At 45.6% G+C, this 20,086-nt stretch overlaps 1 protein-coding gene across 2 annotated transcripts in view; it reads right to left on the reverse strand.

Moving 5' to 3' along the window:
* Gpr156 (G protein-coupled receptor 156) overlaps positions 1 to 20,086 on the reverse strand; it is a 59,671-nt gene that overhangs the window by 15,992 nt on the left and 23,593 nt on the right. The window contains exons 3-6 of one of the 2 annotated variants that reach the window (XM_052158442.1): positions 14,958 to 15,087; positions 14,630 to 14,740; positions 2,344 to 2,457; positions 1,351 to 1,446 (exon numbers count right to left, since the gene is read on the reverse strand). In XM_052158442.1, coding sequence (XP_052014402.1) covers positions 1,351 to 1,446; positions 2,344 to 2,457; positions 14,630 to 14,740; positions 14,958 to 15,087 — 451 coding nt within the window. Of the gene's footprint in view, positions 1 to 1,350; positions 1,447 to 2,331; positions 2,458 to 14,629; positions 14,741 to 14,957; positions 15,088 to 20,086 lie in introns of both variants that reach the window. The other variant, XM_052158441.1, reaches the window with a different exon arrangement.

Genomic DNA, 20,086 nt, shown 5'->3' on the forward strand with positions numbered 1-20,086 from the left:
GCCAGGCCAGGTGTCCTGTTGACTCTGGGATCACATGACCTGGCCAGCACCACCGCTGGCAGGCAGGGGTGACTTTTGAAGCTTTGGCTGTGCTGGAGGGTAAGGAGTCAGTGTGGCAGAGGTGTTTCTAACACCCAGGGCTTGGGGGGGGGGAGCGGGTGGAGGGTCAAACCCAGTCACCTTGGGATCTTTGCTGAGTAGGACCCTGGAGGGGCCAGTGGCACCTGACTCCTGGGCAACTGGTACCATCGAGCAGTGGTTGGCAATGGGATTGTTAATAGTTTTAGCAAAAGTGAATAAAATTAATTCTGTGATTCTGAAAATGTTAAATATGATCTTAATAGACGTTTCATCCCATTAAAATTCTTGCCAGAAAGGGAAATGGGTGCGAGGAGAGCCACCGCCACCGTGCCCACCTCAGGGCGGGGGCGGGGCTCAGCACTACTCCGGAGCTCCTTGCTGGCGGGTGGTGTGTGTGTGCAGAGGTTGGCTCGGCTAGTTTTCTGATGCTCAAAAACTTGTTCACCTTTATCCATATCACTGCAATAGTGGGGGAAATGGAGGAAGGCTGGGTCAGGCTGGGGCGGGGAGGTGGACGAGATGCTTTGGGAGCTAGGAACTGAGATGACCTGATGTTTCAGAACCGTCCAGGGCAAGAGGCAGAACTCGGTTTCTGGAGCCGTTAGTAAGGACAGGAGTGGCTCGGAACTCTCACGTGTGAGTTCTAACCAGCTGAGAACAGCTCTAAGAGGCTGCCATCGTCGTCTCTAGTGGAGAGGGTTATGCGTCTGAGAGGTTAGATGAGGTTAGGGCTCAGCTAGGAAGGGGCCGGGGGAAGAGTGCAGAGTCATTCTGTAGCGCTTGGAGGTTTTAACCATTTCCAGGATACAAGTGAGTAGCGGCTGTTTGATTCCTGGATTCTTCTTTAAAAAAACAAAACAAGACAACAACATCTCCCAAGCTAGTTACAATGGCCAGCCTGGCTTACACAGGCAGTGAGACCAACGAAGGTTATATAGCAAGACCCTCAGAAAACAAACAGCTGTGCCCCCCCACACACACACCCACTCCCCCAATAGAAAAACAGACCATAATAAGAGAGAAACTGATTTGTGGGCAGGCTGAAAGCAAGCCCGCGGGGGAGCTATACATGTAAACCCTTCGAATGAAAACAGTAGAGAACCAAAGGGTTCACAGCTTCGGGACTTCTGCAGGAGCCCAGGTTAGCTCTGAGCTCCCCATTCTCAGCCATCCCCATCCGGGAGCACACCTCATCAGTTCCCTAATTCTCTTTATCCAAACCCGTTTTGTTGGAGACAGACTGTAACCCGAGGAGGTGTAGTTACCAACCTTGCATCCCAAAACCAGGGCAATCCAGACATCGGAGTACCGTGAAGCACAGAAGTGTGTGTTGGTCAAAGAGCAGGATACATCTCTCCCTGTCACCTGCGAGGGACACAGGGTCAGAGCCAAGGGCATTCACACTCCCGGGACCACACAGCAGAGCTCTGTGCACTTCCCTGGAGTGTGAACTCCTCCAGAGCATAGAGTTTCCCTCTTTAGTATGTAAGAACGGAAATACGTGGGCGACTCTGTTAGAACCTAAAATCAGAGTGCCTGAGCAGGAGGGAAGGGAGAGAAGGTGGGCGGCTAGCAGATGCTGGGCCGCTTTCGGTACTCGAGGGCATTTGCTTTGTTACCACCGCGGTTTCCGAAAGCTCTGCAACAAAGTTACAGGAGTTTTTCACACCAGGAACCAGTATCAGCAAACAACCAAACCCTTATTCACCGCTCCTTCTGATATCGATTCCGCTGCATTCCTGAGCCCGTTTACATGAATTATTTCTCCGATCTCACCTGAGCCTAGTGAAAGAGGCAGGAGTGTTATCTCCAACTGACTCCTCTATCTGGAAAGGAGACTTAGTTCTGCAGCCATCCCCAGGGACATGGCTGATGCAGCCTGGGATTTGAACTATAGGTGGAAGACCACCAAGGCTCCCTCAGAACATCACCCTCCTCTTACAACAGGGAGGGGAAGGCGGCTCCCTAGAGCTAAGAGGTCTCTGTGACTGTGCAAGCAGAGAGAACTGCCAGGCAGACTCCCCTGTGCACTGACATCTGGGGACGCCCACGAGATGAGCGGGGGCGCAAGGATCACTGTGGGTGGCAGCACAGCTTCCAGACAAGGGGCAGGGTGCTCAGAGGAGCCACTGCCCCTGACTTCTCTGCGGTACAGCGACTCAGTAGGTGCTGCTGAGATGATGACCCTGTGGGACACAGAAGCCAGCCCAGGAAAGGGATCAGATGGCCAAGGGACAGGCAGCCTCTCACCTTCATGCTGACACCAAGGATCTGGAGGCACTGGATGGGATCAGTCAGCACCCATGTCATGAGCAGGATTACATCAGCCACCACCAGGGCTGCCACCAACCCCAGCAACTGCAGGTCTTTGATAATCTGCAAAACAGTCAAAATGTCAAAATGTCTTTTTGCATGCTGGTTGTGTAACATGTGTGTGCCCTGCATGTGGAGGTATGAGTTGTAGCAACAGTCTTCTATGGGAGCCTCAAATGCCGCTGTCAAAGGGGAAGCACACACCACCACACTGACACGCCAAATTCACACTTAGGATTGCAACACTGACCGCCTTCTCTATCAGTCTGTTCAGTTATTGTTACTGTTACCATTAAATATTTCCCCTTGTTTAACTTCTTTGGATTTTTTGTTTGTTTGCTTTTTGCTTTTTGTTTTGTTTTGTTTCAAGTCAACGCTTCTTTGTGTAGCCCTGGCTGCACTGGAACTAGCTCTGTAGACGAGGCTGGACTCAATCTACTTGCCTCTGTCTCTGAGTGCTGGGATTAAAAGCATGTACCACCACCGCCTGGCTTGTTTAACGGTTTGCTACTCTACCCTCTCCGGCATAGGTCTTATAAAGGAAGTTCTCGTTTATCCCTAGACACGTCTCTGTGAGCACATGAAGACGTGTGGAGGTTTTAGCCCCAGGCTTAGCCATTTACCTCAGAGATGGGATTGACAGATGGAGGAATTATTAACATTTTCTCCATAATGTGACTGGGATGAAGAAAACTTTTTTTTTTTAAATCTTAAATTGATTATGAGAATTTAGTAAAGGATGTGTAAGACTGTGGTAACAACAAGCAAGCCCGGCATCGGGCCTGAGGGTCGGATGAACACAGGATTCGTGGATGGGGCAGAAATGTAGACCTGTGTGCTCTTCCTCCTCTCCAGCTTTTAGTTTACTAAAGGTTTTTCGTACAATATATTTTGGTCATATTCTCTCCCTTCCCCAGGTCTTCCCAGATCCTACCTACCTATTAATGGAGAGGCCAAACCCACTTCATCATGGGACAGGCCTCCATCTTAAGAGAAACTTGACCTATAGCTGAACCCAAGCTGTACCCAAGTACCAGGAAGGGCCATCCATGGCTTGTCCCATACCCCAGAGTCACTCCTTAGCTACTCCCTAGCAACAGTCAATCAAAGATTAGTCCGACTGTTTCAGATGTACCTTCGGACTGTTTGTGATTGTTCATGGTCTTGCTTTAGAGCACCCGTCTGTTGGCTTGCAGTGTTAGTACAATAAGATGCTTGCCAGCCTGAACCCCCCTTGCTTGCCCGACATTTCCCACGAAGCCTTGACCCGCTGACAGCTCTGGCCTTCACCCTCCCATCCTGCCACTTCAGAGATGGTGTAGCCCAGGCTCGAGCCTGAGTAAAGACCCTCGTGTGACTGCATCGGCAGTGTCTCCTTAGCCCTAGTGCAATTGCATTGGTGCCATCTCCTTGGTGGTCTTTTGGGGTCCACAGACACTTCCTGGCACAACACAACCTTATATCTTTTCTTGAAAACAAAACAAAACTGAAAAAGAAAACCAAAGCAAATTTTAAAGGATGAAAACAAAGGTAGAAGGTGGCACGTGCCTTTAGCACCAGCACTGGCAGATCACTGAGTTCAAGGCCTGCCTGGTTTACAGAGCGATTTCCAGGACAGCTAGGACTACACAGAGAAATCCTGTCTTGGGAAAACAGAACAAAACAATATCCTTCTCCTACCCCCACCCACCAAAATCCTAATAAGTCAAAAAAGCAAAAACAAAAACAAAACAAAAACAAGAAAAGCATAACAGCTACACCACGGAGCCCATTTTGTATTGGCCTGTCCAGGAGTGTGGTTGATGTACCCAGTGACACTTAGTTCATTTAAAACAAACAAACAAACAAAGAAGCAAACAACCTGATTTCCCCTTTCCCGGTAGGTATCAGCTGCAAATAGCTTCTTGGTTGGGGTGCGACCCCTGATCTACATCCTCTTCTCTGTACTAGCACCCTGTCTGCTTTGAACCTGCATCTGTCCTGTGTGTGCTGCCACAGTCTCTGCCTGTTCCTATGTGTAACTGTCCTGTTGTGTCTGGAAGACACTGTTTCCTTTGGGTCATCCACCACCTCTGGTTCTTACAATCTTTCTGTCTTCCTCTTCTGAATAGACTCCTGAGCCTTGAGGCAAGAGATTCTATAAAAACAGCCCATTTGGGTTTAAGCGCTCCAAGGTCTCTGGCTTTCTGCATTGTCCAGGGGTCTCCATGTCAATTCCAATTCACTGCAAGAAGAAGCTTGTTTAGTGAGCACTGAGCTATGCTCTGGTCTTTGGCTTCAGCTACTAGGAACTATTTTATCGCTATGTTCTTTCATCAGAAGAATAGCAGAAGGCTCATGACTTATCTAGTCTCAGGTTCTTGGCCACCTCAGCAGTATCAGGTATGGATCGCATCTCATAGAGTAAGCCTTAAATCCAAGGAAGAAGCGGTTGGTTACCTATAATATCTGTGCCACGACAGCACCAGTACATCTTGCAGGCCAGTCTGTTGGAGGTCACAGGATTTGCAGCTGGTGATACTGCTGCTGACTTTGATTCTCTGGTAGCATGCAAAGTACCCTCCAGCACCATGCACACCAGTCGACAGGAGTGAAGCCCCCAGTTGGGTACCAGCTCATTTATCTTCATGTCCAATGACATACATAAGTTGTATCTTCAGCAACTTCAGGGTCTTACTATCAGGTTATGGAGAACAAGCAGCAGTCCTGGCAACAGCCTGTGACTTTGGGGGTGGCAGTGTTCGATGGGACTCTCTTGACCAATAATGGAACAATAAGTAACCCATTCTTGGCTTTGGAGGTCTTACCTGATGGCATAAGATGTCTAGTCACCCATTATATGTTGACTTCATTGAACTTCCATATGTATGTATGGAAGTTAAATATATATATTAGAAAGCTTCTATAGTAGTAGATTTCCACGTGGCTCTTCAAAAGGCCTTCAGGGCTTCTGTGTTAGTTGACCCTCTTTCTATGTCTTCCTTATACTGATTTCTCACCCCCTTCCCATTTAATCCTCTTCAGTCTTCGCTCTCTTTCTGATTTTCTTTTTTGGGAGCGAGGGTGACAGGAGCTCATTAGTTCTGGCTGTCCTAGAACTCACTATGTAGACAAGGCTGGCCTCCAAGTCACAGAGATCTGCCCGCCTCTTCCCAAGTGCTGAGATTAAACAAATGTGCCACCACACCTGGCTTCCAGTTTCTCTTTATGTCTCCATAAGTCTATACACCATTTCCCCTTCTTTGGAAGATCCCCTCTTTCCTGGTCCCTCACTAGCTGCCCAGCCTCTGTGGTTATCTCGGAACACATATATCTAAAACGTAAAAGCCAACATCAACACATAAGAGAAACCATGCCATGTTTGTCTTTTTGTGCCTGGGTCACCTCACTCAGGATTTTGTTCTAGCTCCATCTATTGACTTACAATTCCGTTTTTCTTAACAGCTGAATAACATTCTGTTGGGCGAATGTACAACACTTCATCAATTCATTCATCGTTGATGGGCATCTAGGCTGTTTCCGATTTCTGGCTCTTATGAAGAGAGCAGCAGTGAGCACGGATGTGCAAGGTCTCTGGGGTAAGATGGAGCCCTTTGCCCAAGAGTGAAATAGCTGGACCTTGTGGTAGCTCCGTTTGCAGCTGTTGAGGAACCGCCTCCCCCACGCTGATTTCTATAGTGGTTATACCAGTTTGCACTCCCACCGGCGATGAGTCAGTGTTCCTCCTTCCCCATACCCTTGCCAGTACGTGCTGTCATTTGTTTTTGTTAATGTTGGCCATTCTTACTGGGACAAGATGAAATCTCTAAGTACTTTTAACTTGAATTATCCTGACAGCTAAGGATGTTGAACACTTTTTGAAGTGTTTACAAGCCGTTTTTGTTTTATCTTTTGAGAACTCTATTAAGTTCTGTACTCCATTTTGAAACTGAGTTATTTGTTTTGATACTCATTTTTTTATAGTTCTTTATATACCCTAGATAACTAACTCTTATCAGATGTATAATTGCTAAATTACATCTAACATAATTAGTTATGCATTAGTTATATTCTGTAAGCTTCCGCTTTGTCCAAATGATGGTGTCCTTTTCTCTACAAAAAAAAAAAAAGCTTTTTAGCTTCATGAAATTCTATTTATTTATTGTAGATCTTAATGCCTATGGCGTCAGTGTCTTGTTCAGAAAATCCTTTCCTGTGCCAAGGAATTCGAGACCATTTCCTTTCTCTTTTTTTTTCTCTTTTTCTTTATTTCTTCCTTCTCTCTCTCTCTCTCTCTCTCTCTCTCTCTCTCTTTCTTTCTTTCTTTCTTTCTTTCTTTCTTACTTGTTTTTTTTTGGCTTTTCTAGACAACATTTCTCTGTGTAGCCCTGGCTGTCCTGGAACTCACTCTGTAGACCAGGCTAGCCTCAAACTCAGAGATCTGCCTGCCTCTGTCTCTCAAATGCTGGGATTACAGGCATGCGCCACCACTGCCCGGCTCTTTTCCAGATTCTTATGTTGAGGTTCTTGATCCATTTGGAGTTGAGTTTTGGACAGGGTGATGGATATGATAGATTCATGTTCCCAACAACCACCGAAGGAAAGAAGCAGGCCAGCTGGAACCCATGGTGTTTATGAGAGCAAGATAAACCCATTGCTTAATCAAATTGCTCACATAGAAACTGCTACTGCTAGCAATCAGGGGAAAAGACATACTCTGTACTGAGAAGCAAAGAGGAAGACAGTGTGAGACCATATACAGCCAAGTGAGAAGTCAGTGGGGGAGGGGCATCAAACACGGAAACACAGGGGACTGTCCCAGGCTGCGATCATCAGTAGACCCTTTGACTAACTCGAGCAAAGCAATGCTCTCCATCCCAACCCCACACAACAACCAAATGGCAAGTATCTCTTGGAAACACAGTCAACACAAAGGCTTTTCCAGCTCCCTAAAGACGAAAGAGCTCAGCACTTGTACACCTATACTAGAGTGCATATATACTTCAGATACAAAAGGGACTAATACCAAATAAAAATGAGGATGTAAGGCTGGTTGAGGTTACATGAGGCTTTAATCCCAGCTCTTGGGAGACAGGAGCAGGAGCCTCTCTGTGAGTTCTGGGCCAATTATAGCTACATAGTAAGATGTTGTCTCAAAAACAAACAAAAAACAAACAAACAAAAATGTGCTCAGGAGATTGAGCACATAGGAAAGGGAGAATATGTGATTTAGTTTTACCAAATAACCTTTAGAGGTTATTTGTGTAGTGAAATCATGACAACTGAATGGGGTTTATAGTATATATAAAAATGAAAGTGATAACACAAAGTCTAGGGCAGGAAGGGGTGGACGTGTGCTGTTTCAGAGTGGCTGTGCTATGATTGTGACAAACACGTCATGGTTTTACAATCACACTCAAAGAATTCCAGACACTGAAGAGGAAGGAACAGGTCCCAACTCACACCACAAGGTCAGGATTACCCCGAAACCCAAACCAGGTAAATATACTACAGGAAAAGAAAACTATAAAGCAACAACATCCGCTAAAAGCACAAGTGCACAAATCCAAACAAAGTTGTTATAAGAAGGAATTCTACCACATACAAAGAGTACAACACGGCACAAGCAACTCAGGGATATCTCAGGGATGCGCCGTTGATTGAGCATCTTACAATCGGTTAGCACAGTTCATCACATAAGTAGACCAAACAAGAAAATAATACAATAATTTCAATAGGCACAAAAAAATTTTTGGACAAAACTTTAAACTAATATTGATAATTCTCAGGAATCTAAGAATAAAACAGAACCTTTTGCAACCAAAACAAAAAACAAACAAACAAACAAAAAAAACCAGTCCTATGACACTGCAGCTGAATTCATGCTTTTGCTTGTTCTTTTAAATGTTTTTATTGATATACATTAGCTATACATAATAATGCATAATGCAATTCATTATGGTTTTCCCATCTATCTATCTGTCTATCTACCTATGATTACAGGGATAAACCACAGGGCCCAGTGCTTAGCAGAGAAGGGCTGAGTACCTTCCCCATAAGTCGACGATAATTGAAGGGGTCTAGAAAGATGCCCTTGAGAGCTTTCGCAGAGGTTCAATTCCCAGCATCCATATAGGGGGCTCATAAACATCTTTAACTTGAGTTCTAGGGGCTCTGATGCCCTCTTCTGACCTCCTTGAGCACTGCATGCACACACAGTCAGGCATGTGAGCAAGACACACATATTCATATAAAAATGGGAAAGAATAATGGAAGGATATTTTGCTCTTATCATCCCAATTTGAAGTTGTACTATTTTTGAACAAGTTCTACTAGACAAGAACTCTTTATTCACAAATGACATCTATACAGAGAATCTAATGGAGTCTATTAAAAAGTTGCTAGAATAGCCAGACAATGGTGCCATATGCCTTTAATCCCAGCACTTGGGAGGCAGAGGCAGGCAAATCTCTGAGTTCAAGGCCAGCCTGGTCTACAGGTAGAGCGTTTCAGGACAGCCAGGGCTACACAGAGAAACCCTGTCTTGAAAAACAAACAAATAAAAAATTGCTAGAAAAATCTGTATATGGTAGAACAACTGTAATTCCAACCCTTTAGAAGCTGAGACAGGAGGATCACCACAGATCGGAGCCCAGTCTAGATTCCATAGGTCAGTCTGGACTAGATTGACTGTCTTTAAAAATAAAGCTTCTAGAATTAATAGGTAATTTAGCAAGGTTGCAATATACAAGATCTGCTCCAAAACCCACCATTTGTCTGTGAATCCAGGTAAAGACCAACTGTGGTGGTTTGAATAGGTTTGTCCCCATCCCCCAGACTCATGTGTTTGAATGTTTGGCCCATGGGGAGTGGCACTGTTAGGAGGTGTGGCCTTGTTGGAGGATGTGGCATTGTAGGGGAAAGCTTGAGGTTTACTAAGTTGAAGCTTTACCCAGTGTGGAATTCTAGTCTTCTTGCTGTCTGTGGATCTAGAGGTAGAACTCTCAGCTCTTTCTCCAACATCATGTCTGTCTGCATGCTGCTAAGCTTTCCACCACGGTGTTAATGGATGTCCCAGCAAGCAACAGAACTCAGCAGCTTTGGCCATACGACTCTGGCTTTAGAGTCAAGAATAGAAGGGGTTACTAGGACAATTGATGCTGGTTAGCTGACGCTAAAAAATTAGTAGTGATTGAGAAGAGATCAGCATCACTAAGGTGAAATATTCTGGGAAGTGTTTTCTGAGAGCACAAAGAAGCTGTGTTCCAGATATAGACCTCATGCTGGCAATCAAACTTTGTAATGTGTAAGAATCACCCAGGTAGTACTGGTTTTGAAGGCATGAAGGTGTCATGGAGAGCAGCTGAGGTTTAGCACTCTGAGAGGCCAGGGAAGGCCATTGGTGAAGGTGCAGCCTCAGTGGCAGCTGAAGACCCAGGATTGAAGGGGTCATACAAATAAGTTTGGTCTTGGCCCCATGAAGGAAGTCTACAAGAAGCTATTGATGAAAGCACAGCTTAGCTGCAGTGGAAGACGCTAGCGTATTGGAGATACCAGCACCATGATCACCAAGAACAGCAGCAGCCAGAGCCTACAGTGCTACAGAGGGCAGAGCTGGAAAAGTGACCCAAGTCCTTTGGAAGAGCCCAGAAGACCATCTGTGGATCCCAGACATTGGAACAAGAAGCCGTGAAGTTGAAGTTGCCTTGGAGACCCAGATGCCAGAGATGCCAAAGCTGAGGCACACCTGCTGAGGAAAGCTGCTAACAGGGAGCGGAACCAGCATAAGAGAAGGAATTGTGTCAAGGCCAATGAAGCTGAAAGGAGTTGGACACTGGATATGGAGATGCAGAGTTTGGAGTGTGCCCAGCTGGTTTTTGGTTTTGCTTTGGTTCAATGTTTCATAACTATGATGCTTTAGAATGGCAATGCATATCCTGTGATATTGGAAGTATGTGATTTGCTTTTTGATTTTATAGTGGATTACAATTAAGAGATTGCATGAATCTCAGAAGTGACTTTGAACTTTGGACTTTTAAACATTTTTGAGACTGTGATAGACTATGGGGATTTTTGAAGTTGGACTAAATGCATTTTGCATTATGTTATGGTTACAGGACTATGGTGGTCAGGGAGTAGAATGTGGTGGTTTGAATAGGTTTGGCCCCTATAGACTCGTGTCTGAATGCTTGACCCACAGTGGCACTATTAGGAGGTGTGGCCTTGTTCAAGTACTTGTGGACTTGTAGGAAGTGTGCCACTGGAGGTTGTGAGGGAGGTGGCTTTGAGGTCTCCCTATGCTCAAGCTCTGCCCAGTGTGGAATTCCAGGATCCTCCTGGCTGCCTGCACAAGATAGTCCCCTTCTGCTGCCTTTGGATCAAGATGTAGAACTCTCAGCTCCTTCAGCATCATGTCTGCCTGCCCACTGCTATGCTTCTCACCATGATGATAAAGGACTGAACCTCTGAAACTGTGTGCAAGCTCCAATTACATGTTTTCCTTTATAAACCTTGGTCATGTTATTCCTTCACAGCAATGAAACCCTAATTAAGACACCAACTTAAATGCATAATTTACAAAAACAATAAATATACAAAGTATAACAACTTAAAGAGTAATACATCTGGTAAGATGCATGGAAGATCTATGCTGAGATAAATTAATAAAAGCCTAAATAACTGGAGAAATGTACAGTAGTCATTGGTCAACAACCAACATTCTTAACCATCATTGTTAAGGAATCAAATCTCCATCATTTGATCTTAGAGTCAATACATTTTCAGTCATAATCCCAACATGATTTTTATGCAGATTGAGAAACGAATGTAAGAACTTATTGAGAGCTCGAGAGATGACTCAGCAGGTAAAATGGCTCGCCTTCAAGACTGATGACCTGATCCCCAAGTCCTGAATGGTAAGAGCATCAAACATACTCTGTGGCATGTGTACCCATTCTGACACAGTCACACAGTCACACAGACACACACACACACACACACACACACACACACCTTCTAAAATTTCTAGAAGTAAATCTAAGAGAAAAAATTTGATGCCATTAATTGAGCAAACATTTCTTAGACTTAATATCCAAAGTACGATGCACAAAGACTAGGTTAGCACGGGGCTGTGTTACAGATGCTGGGCCACACCTGTAACCCCAGTACTGAGGACGCAGAGACAGGAAGAGCTCTACAGATTCAAGGCCGGCCACAGAACTCAGTGAGTGCCAAGGCTACATAATGAGAGCTTGTTTCACAAACAAACGAAACACAGATTAAACACACCCTCACTGAATGAGCCAGCCATTCTACACTCAGGTTTTTATCAAAGAGAAACGGAAGCATGAAGCTTTGCAAAGAAGTGTACAGGAGTGTTCACACCGTCTTTATCTGTGTTAGTCCCAAATGAGAACAACCCAAACTCCGTCAATGGGTGAACAGATAAACTGTTAATGTACACAGCAGCATGAATACGTAATTATATCCTATATACACGAATATCCTATATACACGAATAAAATAAACCAGACTAAAGAAGAATATCCACCGAATGGTTCCCAGCAGGCAATCTTCCCACTGAACTCTGAGGCCTCACTGTCCTGGAACTTGCTCTGTAGACCAGGTTAGCCTCAATCTCAAAGGTCTACCTGCCTCTGCCTCCACAGTGCTAGGATTAAAGGTGTGTGCTGCCACTGCTTGGGGAGACCTTTGTTTTGTTTTGTTTTTAAGATTTGTTTTTAGGAGCTGGTTAAGAGCTCAGTCGACAGAGCACCTGCTGCTTTGGCAGAGGATCAAGATTTAGTTCCCAGCACCCACAGGTGGCTCACAGTTATCTGGGACACCAGTTCTGGAGGATCTGATGCCCTTTTCTTACCTGTTTGGGCCCAGGCACTCTTGGGGCACATACATACTATAGGCAAAACACTTAAAATAAAATAAAATAAATAAAATAAAATAAAATAAAATAAAATAATAAAATAAAATAAAATAAAATAAAATAAAATAAAAAATACATATGTCTAAAAAAAATTTTTTTTTGAGACAGGGTTTCTCTGTGCAGCCCTGGTGGTCCTGGAACTCACTCTGTAGACCAGGCTGGCCTCAAACTCAGAAATCCACCTGCCTCAGCCTCCCAAGTGCTCGGATTAAAGATGTGCACCACCACTGCCCGGCTAAAATTTGTTTTTAAAAAAAGACCTATTTTTAGCTTTAAATTCTGTGCATCTGTGTGTACGTATGTGCGCATGTCCAACATGGGTGCTGCCAACCCAACTCTGTTAACTGCTGAGCTGTCTCTCCATTTATGATGAAACTCTGAAAAGTGAAAACTTATCTTTAATGTTAGAAAGCAAAACAGTTGTGTTCTTGGAACAGGGAGGGTCTGTAGTGATAGGCAGGGGAGTCGCCGAGGATGTTGAGCATCTGGGGATGGTGGAGCTTGCTAGATCATGGTTTCATGGTTGTGTACATGTGTTAATATCACACTTCCCTCTTTTTTATTTTGTTTTGTTTTGGTTTTTATTTTACTTTTCTTCAGGAAAGAGCTCAAATGTAGTCCTCACTACCACAAATTATGAAGTAAATTTTACTCGGGGGTCAGCACACTCCAAGTGCACAGGGTAAGCCCCACCCTGGGAGAGCCTTCTTCCTGATGTTGGTGTCTCCTCTGCCAAGTATCATACATACTTTTTTGTGTTACTGGGTTTTGGTTTTTGGTTTTTGAGACAGGGTTTCTCTGTGTAGCTCTGACTGACCTGGAAATCACTCTGTAGACCAGGCTGGCCTCGAATGCAGAGATCCACCTGCCTCTGCCTCCCAAGTGCTGGAATTAAAGGTGTGCACTACCACACCTGTTCAGGTTACACTTTTAATATGTGGGCTTCTTATGTGTTAATTATGCCTCAAAAAAGAGCTATTTTTGAAAAAGATATTTAGAAGGATAAAATCTGTCCTTTTAGCTAACTTTCTGCATCTGTGTGGTTACTCACAGCTGAACTTTCACTAAGAATTCGTCACGATTCAATACTCTTTGGTTTTTAAAATCCTGTAATTACAGAGAAGCAGCCTGACAGAATTCTGTATGAGGTCTGGACAGTCATACCAGGGAGCTGGATACAATGGAGAAGCATGGTTATAATAGATGCTGGTGTCAGGGACATGCAGGTGACCTGCATGGCTTCCTGAGTCAGTCCTACTCACTGAGTCCATCTTCTTTTTTTTTTTTATTCGATATATTTTTTATTTACATTTCAAATGATTTCCCCTTTCCCAGACCCCCACTCCCTGAAAGTCCCATCAGCCCCCTTCCCTCCCCCTGTTTTCCTACCCACCCCTTCCCACCTCCCCGTTCTGATTTTGCCCTATACTGCTTCACTGAGTCTTTCCAGAACAAGGGGCCACTCCTCCGTTCTTCTTGTACCTCATTTGATGTGTGGATTATGTTTTGGGTATTCCAGTTTTCTAGGTTAATATCCACTTATTAGTGAGTGTATACCATGATTCATCTTTTGAGTCTGGGTTACCTCACTTAGTATGATGTTCTCTAGCTCCATCCATTTGCCTAAGAATTTCATGGATTCATTGTTTCTAATGGCTGAATAGTACTCCATTGTGTAGATACACCACATTTTTTGCATCCACTCTTCTGTTGAGGGATACCTGGGTTCTTTCCAGCATCTGGCAATTATAAATAGGGCTGCTATGAACATAGTGGCGCATGTATCCTTATCACATGCTGGGGAATCCTCTGGGTAAATGCCCAGGAGTGGTATAGCAGGTGAGTCCATCTTCTTGCTCACTGATTTAGCTGTGTCCCTCTCAGCGCAGAGCATTGCCTGTGTGGAAAAGACCTGAACTCGAGGGAAGGGAATACCCGTGTTTCTCGCTACAGCTCCTCTGCACTCACCCTTTCATGTGCAGCTCCCAGTCTGCGCCAAGAGTAGTCAGTCTCTCTGCGCATCTTGTTTTCCCTCCCACTGTGCCAGGTATTGGACAGCTCACGGGTTCTCATGGAACCTGGGGGTGTGGGTACCTAAAGGAGTCCATGTTGAAAGACCTAGCTCCCGGCAGCACTCATCCTCAGCCTAGCGTAAGTCTGGGGCTTTATGAAGCAACATCACTCGAAGGATTGAACCAAGGAGCATCTACCTCAGGCATGCTACAGTCGACCCAGAGATCCGCACTGACTTCCCCAGCTCCAGGCACTGTGGAGCTCCTGGTGTGAGCCGGCATTGTGTACTGGCTGCCAACTCACCACTCTCTTGTCCGGTACCCTCTGGGTAAACACTTTGTAGAGTCGCCAGCTCTTCCCCAGAATCGGGCCAAACACCAGGGTCGTCCCAATGCACAGCAGGGACAGTCTCGTCTGCAGGTGTAAGAGAGCAGAAGCAAGAGTCACTAGCGCAACCTTCATCTGTGTGCAATGTCTCAGGCCCACAGAGGGCCACCGGGCAGCAGGCGGGCCTCAGGGAATGTGCCCGTAACCTGGATTCAGAACTATCAGTCTCAGGGAGAGATGTGAGCACAAAACACTGTCAAAGTTCAACACGGCCTCCAAAACAAGATCCCGCAATGTCACCTACCTGAATGAGAACTTCTACTGAACTCCCCACAAGAGCATCTTGAATCCCAAAAAGGTAAGCGCTGATGTAGGTCAGACAGCTGCCCAGCAAGGTCACAATGTTCAGGTTGGGGCTGGACATCTTCACAATCCTAGGTGGAAATAGGAAGAGTGACATAGGCGTGTTGCCGTGCGCCCCTGTGAAGACTTGCCAGGGTAACACTTCTCTCCCGGGACAATCCCCACTGCAGCCCCGGAACGAGAAGTCACTGGGAAGAGACTCGGCGTCCCTCTGAAAAACTTATGGTGTATTTATACTCATTTAAAATAACTAACTCCAGGCCAGGAGGTGGTGGTGCACACCTTTAATCCCAGCTCTTGGGAGGCAGAGGCAAGTGGATTTCTGAGAGTTCCAGGACAGCCAAGGCTACATAGAGAAACTCTGTCTTGAAAAACCAAGATAACATGACATAACTAAGTCCTTTTGTTTTATACTGTTTTCTCTTTTTTCTAGATAGGGCCTAATGTAGCCCAGGCTGGCCTTGCACTTTCTATGATGCCCTGAAACTGCTAACCCTCTTGCCTCTGTGTTGAGACTGCAGACATATGTCAACATGGCTAATTTAAAAAAAGAAACACCGAAGCGTCTTATTTTATGGGTATGAATGTTTTGCCCACATGTGTATCACGTGTTTGCCTAGCGCCCATGGAGGATGAAGGAAGGTGTCGCATTCCTTAGAACTGGAGCTATGGACAGTTGTGAGCTGACAATGTGGGTGCTGGAAACTGAACCCCAGTCCTCTGCAAGGACACCAAGTGCTCTTAACTGCTGAACCATCCCTCTAGCCCCACTCACATTTATTCTTTGGAATCCAAATTCTTGAACCTCTTGCTTATATAACTCAGTTTTAGAGCAAGGTTGACAACTGTCACCCAGGTGACACCAGAGAAGGGGTGTCAGTGAACTTTAGGGCTGTTAAGGGACATGTGAGCGTATGTAATGTCATGTCAGCACAGTTACACGGGGTGACAGGCTGGTGCTTGCAGAATTGATCTGTAAGGGAAACTACTATCGGGAGAGAGGCTGGGAGTCTTCACAAACACCACTTATTAGACATAAAAATTGCTTTTCTTTTCTTGTTTGACTGAAAAGAGAAGGCAGAGGTCAAAAGCAGGGGATGAAGACGGCATCTTTCCTAGGAGGAGAGCAAAACGAAGTCAGGGGGCAGCAGAGGGCTAGAGGGGAGTGTGGCTAACTGGGCTCTCAGACAAGCTCTGGACACCAGCATAGGTTCAGGACACGAATTATTTAACCGACAGGCTAGGTAATTCAGGCTTCCTCAGCGGCGTCATGAGTGGGTTAGCTTCTGCACACCAGGACCTGAGGCCCTTTTCCATTTGCCTCTCAGAGACACAAGCCTTCTTGACAGCCATGGCCTCGGAGGCACACATCTGCTCTGTCTACATCGCTGATGGGCAGCTCTGCGGCTCTGCTCTTCACGGCATCTACTGGATTTGAACCCCACAACTTCGTCCTGTTTGCACCATCCAGCGTTGCATGAATCCTGATTTGGACTTCTTCTCCTTTCTGACTTAGTGAAGAGGACCTCAGTTTAGTGATTTTTGAAGAACTAGGCATTTTTCTAGTGTTCACATGGCAATTAGGGGTGCAAGCCCATCGGTCACATAAACATGCTATGGACCCAGATGTGTATTTTTTGGTATTTTTCTTGAGAAGTTTTAATGACAATATCACCATAAACAATGAATAGGAGATGATTAGCCTGTTTTGTCTGGCTGATGCCAATCAGCTCCGATCCAGCAGGTGAATGATTTGTCTGGGGACCGTCTTGGCCGTGTTGGGAGGCATTCAACCACCATATCACCTTACTTTTCTATTGAACTAAACGGTGAATTCTATAAAACTGTATAATTTTCATTCAACCACAAACATGAAGAAGTTTTTACAAAGCCAGGGGATTTAAATTCTTAAATACTAAGTTATAGTGATAAAATGTGTGTCTCAAGTATAAACAGTTAAACGTCTAGACTGGGTGACTTTTTTTTTTTAAATAAAGATTATGTAACAATCTCTCCTTTTTAAAGGATTATATAATGATCTCACTTTTCTCTTCCTCTTCATTTATTGCCTGGAAATGGGAGGTGAGCGCTTTCTCAATTTACTTCTTCAAATGTTCTGTTCTCCAGTAAAGTCTCAGTGCATGTAAATAAACATCCCCAGAACGTGTTTAATTCCGTATGGTCACTCCAGGACATCCTCCAACTCTCACATCGGCCTCCGAGCTAGTGGATTTGGAGTTTCTGAATTTGGAAGCATGGTTCCAGGTAGGGGAGGGTACATCCTGGTAACCTACAGCTACACTAGAAGTCAACTTCCCTTACAGAGGCTACACTAGAAGGAAACTTATGGCGTCATGGGACATGCCTTATAAATCCTTCCTGAGTTGATGTGAATGCTAGCTAGCACGGAGTAGTTTTGTTCTGTTTAATTTAGCCTGTGTGGGTGCTTTGACTGCATGTATGTCTGCACCAATTGCCCGCCTGGTGCCCTCAGAAGGCAGAAGCAGGTGTTAGGTTTCCTGGAACTGGAGTTACAGATGGTTGTGAACCATGTGGGTGCTGGGACTTGAACCTGGAGTCTCTGGAATGGCAGTGAGTAGTACGTGGCCTTAATCACTGAGCTATTTCTCCAGCCCTGTCATTGAGCTTTGAGATACCTAAATGCAGGTGTCCTTCACAGCTCTGCTGAGAGACAGAAAAGATTCCAACTTTGAGAACTTGTTAAATTTCTCCTCAGTCCACTGCTTTTTATCTAAGTTTTAATGAGATTATACACCCTTGTATAAACTCCAGTTTTATCATACTGTGTGGTCGTGGTGCCACAGATCTGATTCATTTGCTGTTTTGCCCATTCCTAATGTTCAAGTTAATCGGTTCAAATTCTCCGTACTTCAAACTAATACTAGTGCGACCATTTGTGGTTCAACTCTGCATTGCCCCGCCTCTTCATTCCACCAAGCCTCCTTAGGGACCACCCAGAGAAATCAGTGACCTTTCAACTTCTTAAGCTCAAGATCCTTTAATCACAGTGATTTCATTCTATTTCACCTCAGCGTCTCTGAAGCCTCTGTCTCATCATTTGAAATAGGTCTGCTTCGAGGAATCTTAAACATAAATATGTTCTTTGCCCTGCTGACTTGAGGTAGGGACTCACTGTGTATCCCTGACTGTTCTGGGACTTGTGCATTCCAGGCTGGAATTGAACTCACAGAGATTCACATGCCTCTGCCCCTGCCCCTGCCCCTGCCCCTGCCCCTGCCCCTGCCCCTGCCCCTGCCCGTGCCCCTGCCCCTGCCCCTGCCCCTGCCCCTGCCTCTGCCTGACCAGTGCCGGGATCAAAGGTGTGTACCACTACACCTGATTTTTTTTTTAACCTTAAACCACAGTCCATTAAAACTTTAACTCCTTGCCTTCTCCTGAAAACTGTTCCTTCATCTTTCTATTTGCTTGGACCAAAATCCCTGGCATCATTTTTGACTCTTCCTTCCTTCCCACATCCAATCTGTTTTGAAATCTCATTGGTTCTATTCTTGAAATACAACCAGAACTCAGCTGCTGCTTCTCTACCTCTACTGCCACCAACTGATCAAAGTTTTCTTTGCAATAGCCTCTCCTTGTGTCTGTCCTGGAACTTTCTTCTCTAAGGGGACTATAAGCCCCTGCGGATGATCGGGTGATTGCCAAGGTGCTAGAGATCACAGCAGGTCAGGAACTGGCTTAATGACCATGCGTTAACCAAGGAGGCATGCTGGGTAATAGAAGTGGCTTCTGGGTGTCTTTCTGGACTTTTCTGGAATGGCTGAGACTTCCGTGAAGTGACTGCACACAGAAAGACCAGTTATTTGGGGGGCTCTGTGTGCTGTGTGTTTCCGCAGACTCTGGGTTTTGACCAAGCTGCGTCCTCACTGAGGAGTCTTGTGTGGGTGAGCCTCTCTCCTGGGCTTTCCTCTCAGCGTGGTGCTGAGAGGAGCCTGAAAATAACTGGGAGATCCTGACGGGGTGTTTGTGAAGCTCTGTGCTCTCCCAGCCTGTTTCTAGGAAACCACAGGGTCTGTGGGAGTATTCATTCACATATGCATGTGCACACGTATGTTCATTTGTCTCCAATGAGATCAGGCTCTTTTCCATTGGCTGAATCCTTCCAGGGGGGATTCTCCTAGGAAGTGCTTTTGTCTAACACACCCGCCAGGTCTTGTGGCTCAGCGCTGTGAAGCCGACCTTATCTTTTGACCACACGGCATCCTAACTCTCAGTGTCTGTTAGTGATGGACGTGAACAGCACACATCTCTCTCCCTGGCTTCAGAAAACCTGCTCGTTTTGGACGTCTTGCTGTTTGCAGCTGGGGGGGGGGGGTGGGGGGAGGTAGGGGGCTGGGGGGGGGGCTCGTCTTGGACCATCTTGCTGTTTGCAGCTGGGGGGGAGGGGAGAGGAGGGCGGGAAATATGACTTCTTTTATATCCTGAAGCCTCGGGTGCTGGGCGGGCCTGGCCTCTCTAAGCTCAACTGCTTTTCTGTAGCCCTCAGAGCTTGCACAGATGTATTTTAATTGGAGAGAGCAAAATTCCCACCCGCCAGCATGTCATTTTGGACCTACAGTCACTGAAGCTCTAGAGGACCTGGAAGGTTTGGTTAGCAGTGTCTAAATCCGATGAGACAGACCCAGGGTCCCTTCTAGCTCTTTCCTTTTCAAATCAGTTGAGCCTCAGCGTCTATCCCCCGGCTTCCGGTTTACCAGCAAGCCAGTCACGTGCCTCTCTGCTTCACTCCCTTAGCCAGTAAGAACAGACTGACCTGGATTCCAGAGATGGGGTGGATTTTATAGCCCAATCAACCTATCACCCAGATATAAGCTTTAGTTATTAAGCACAAAAGGAAACAAGTTCAGATGTCCTGGCCCCAGTTTCCCCTTTAGCCGACGGTCTCAGTGTCCTATGCTTTCTTGGCCTCTCCTCTCATTAATGGCCATTTTGTGTCCAACATCAATTCCTAAACAGGAACCTATGAAAGCTTTAAGAAGTGGAGATGGCAAAGCAGATGGGATGGAAGCTCTGCCCTCAGCCCACGAGGCC

This window comes from Apodemus sylvaticus, chromosome 15, assembly GCF_947179515.1.
Source record: "Apodemus sylvaticus chromosome 15, mApoSyl1.1, whole genome shotgun sequence".
Classification (NCBI taxonomy): Eukaryota; Metazoa; Chordata; class Mammalia; order Rodentia; family Muridae; genus Apodemus; species Apodemus sylvaticus.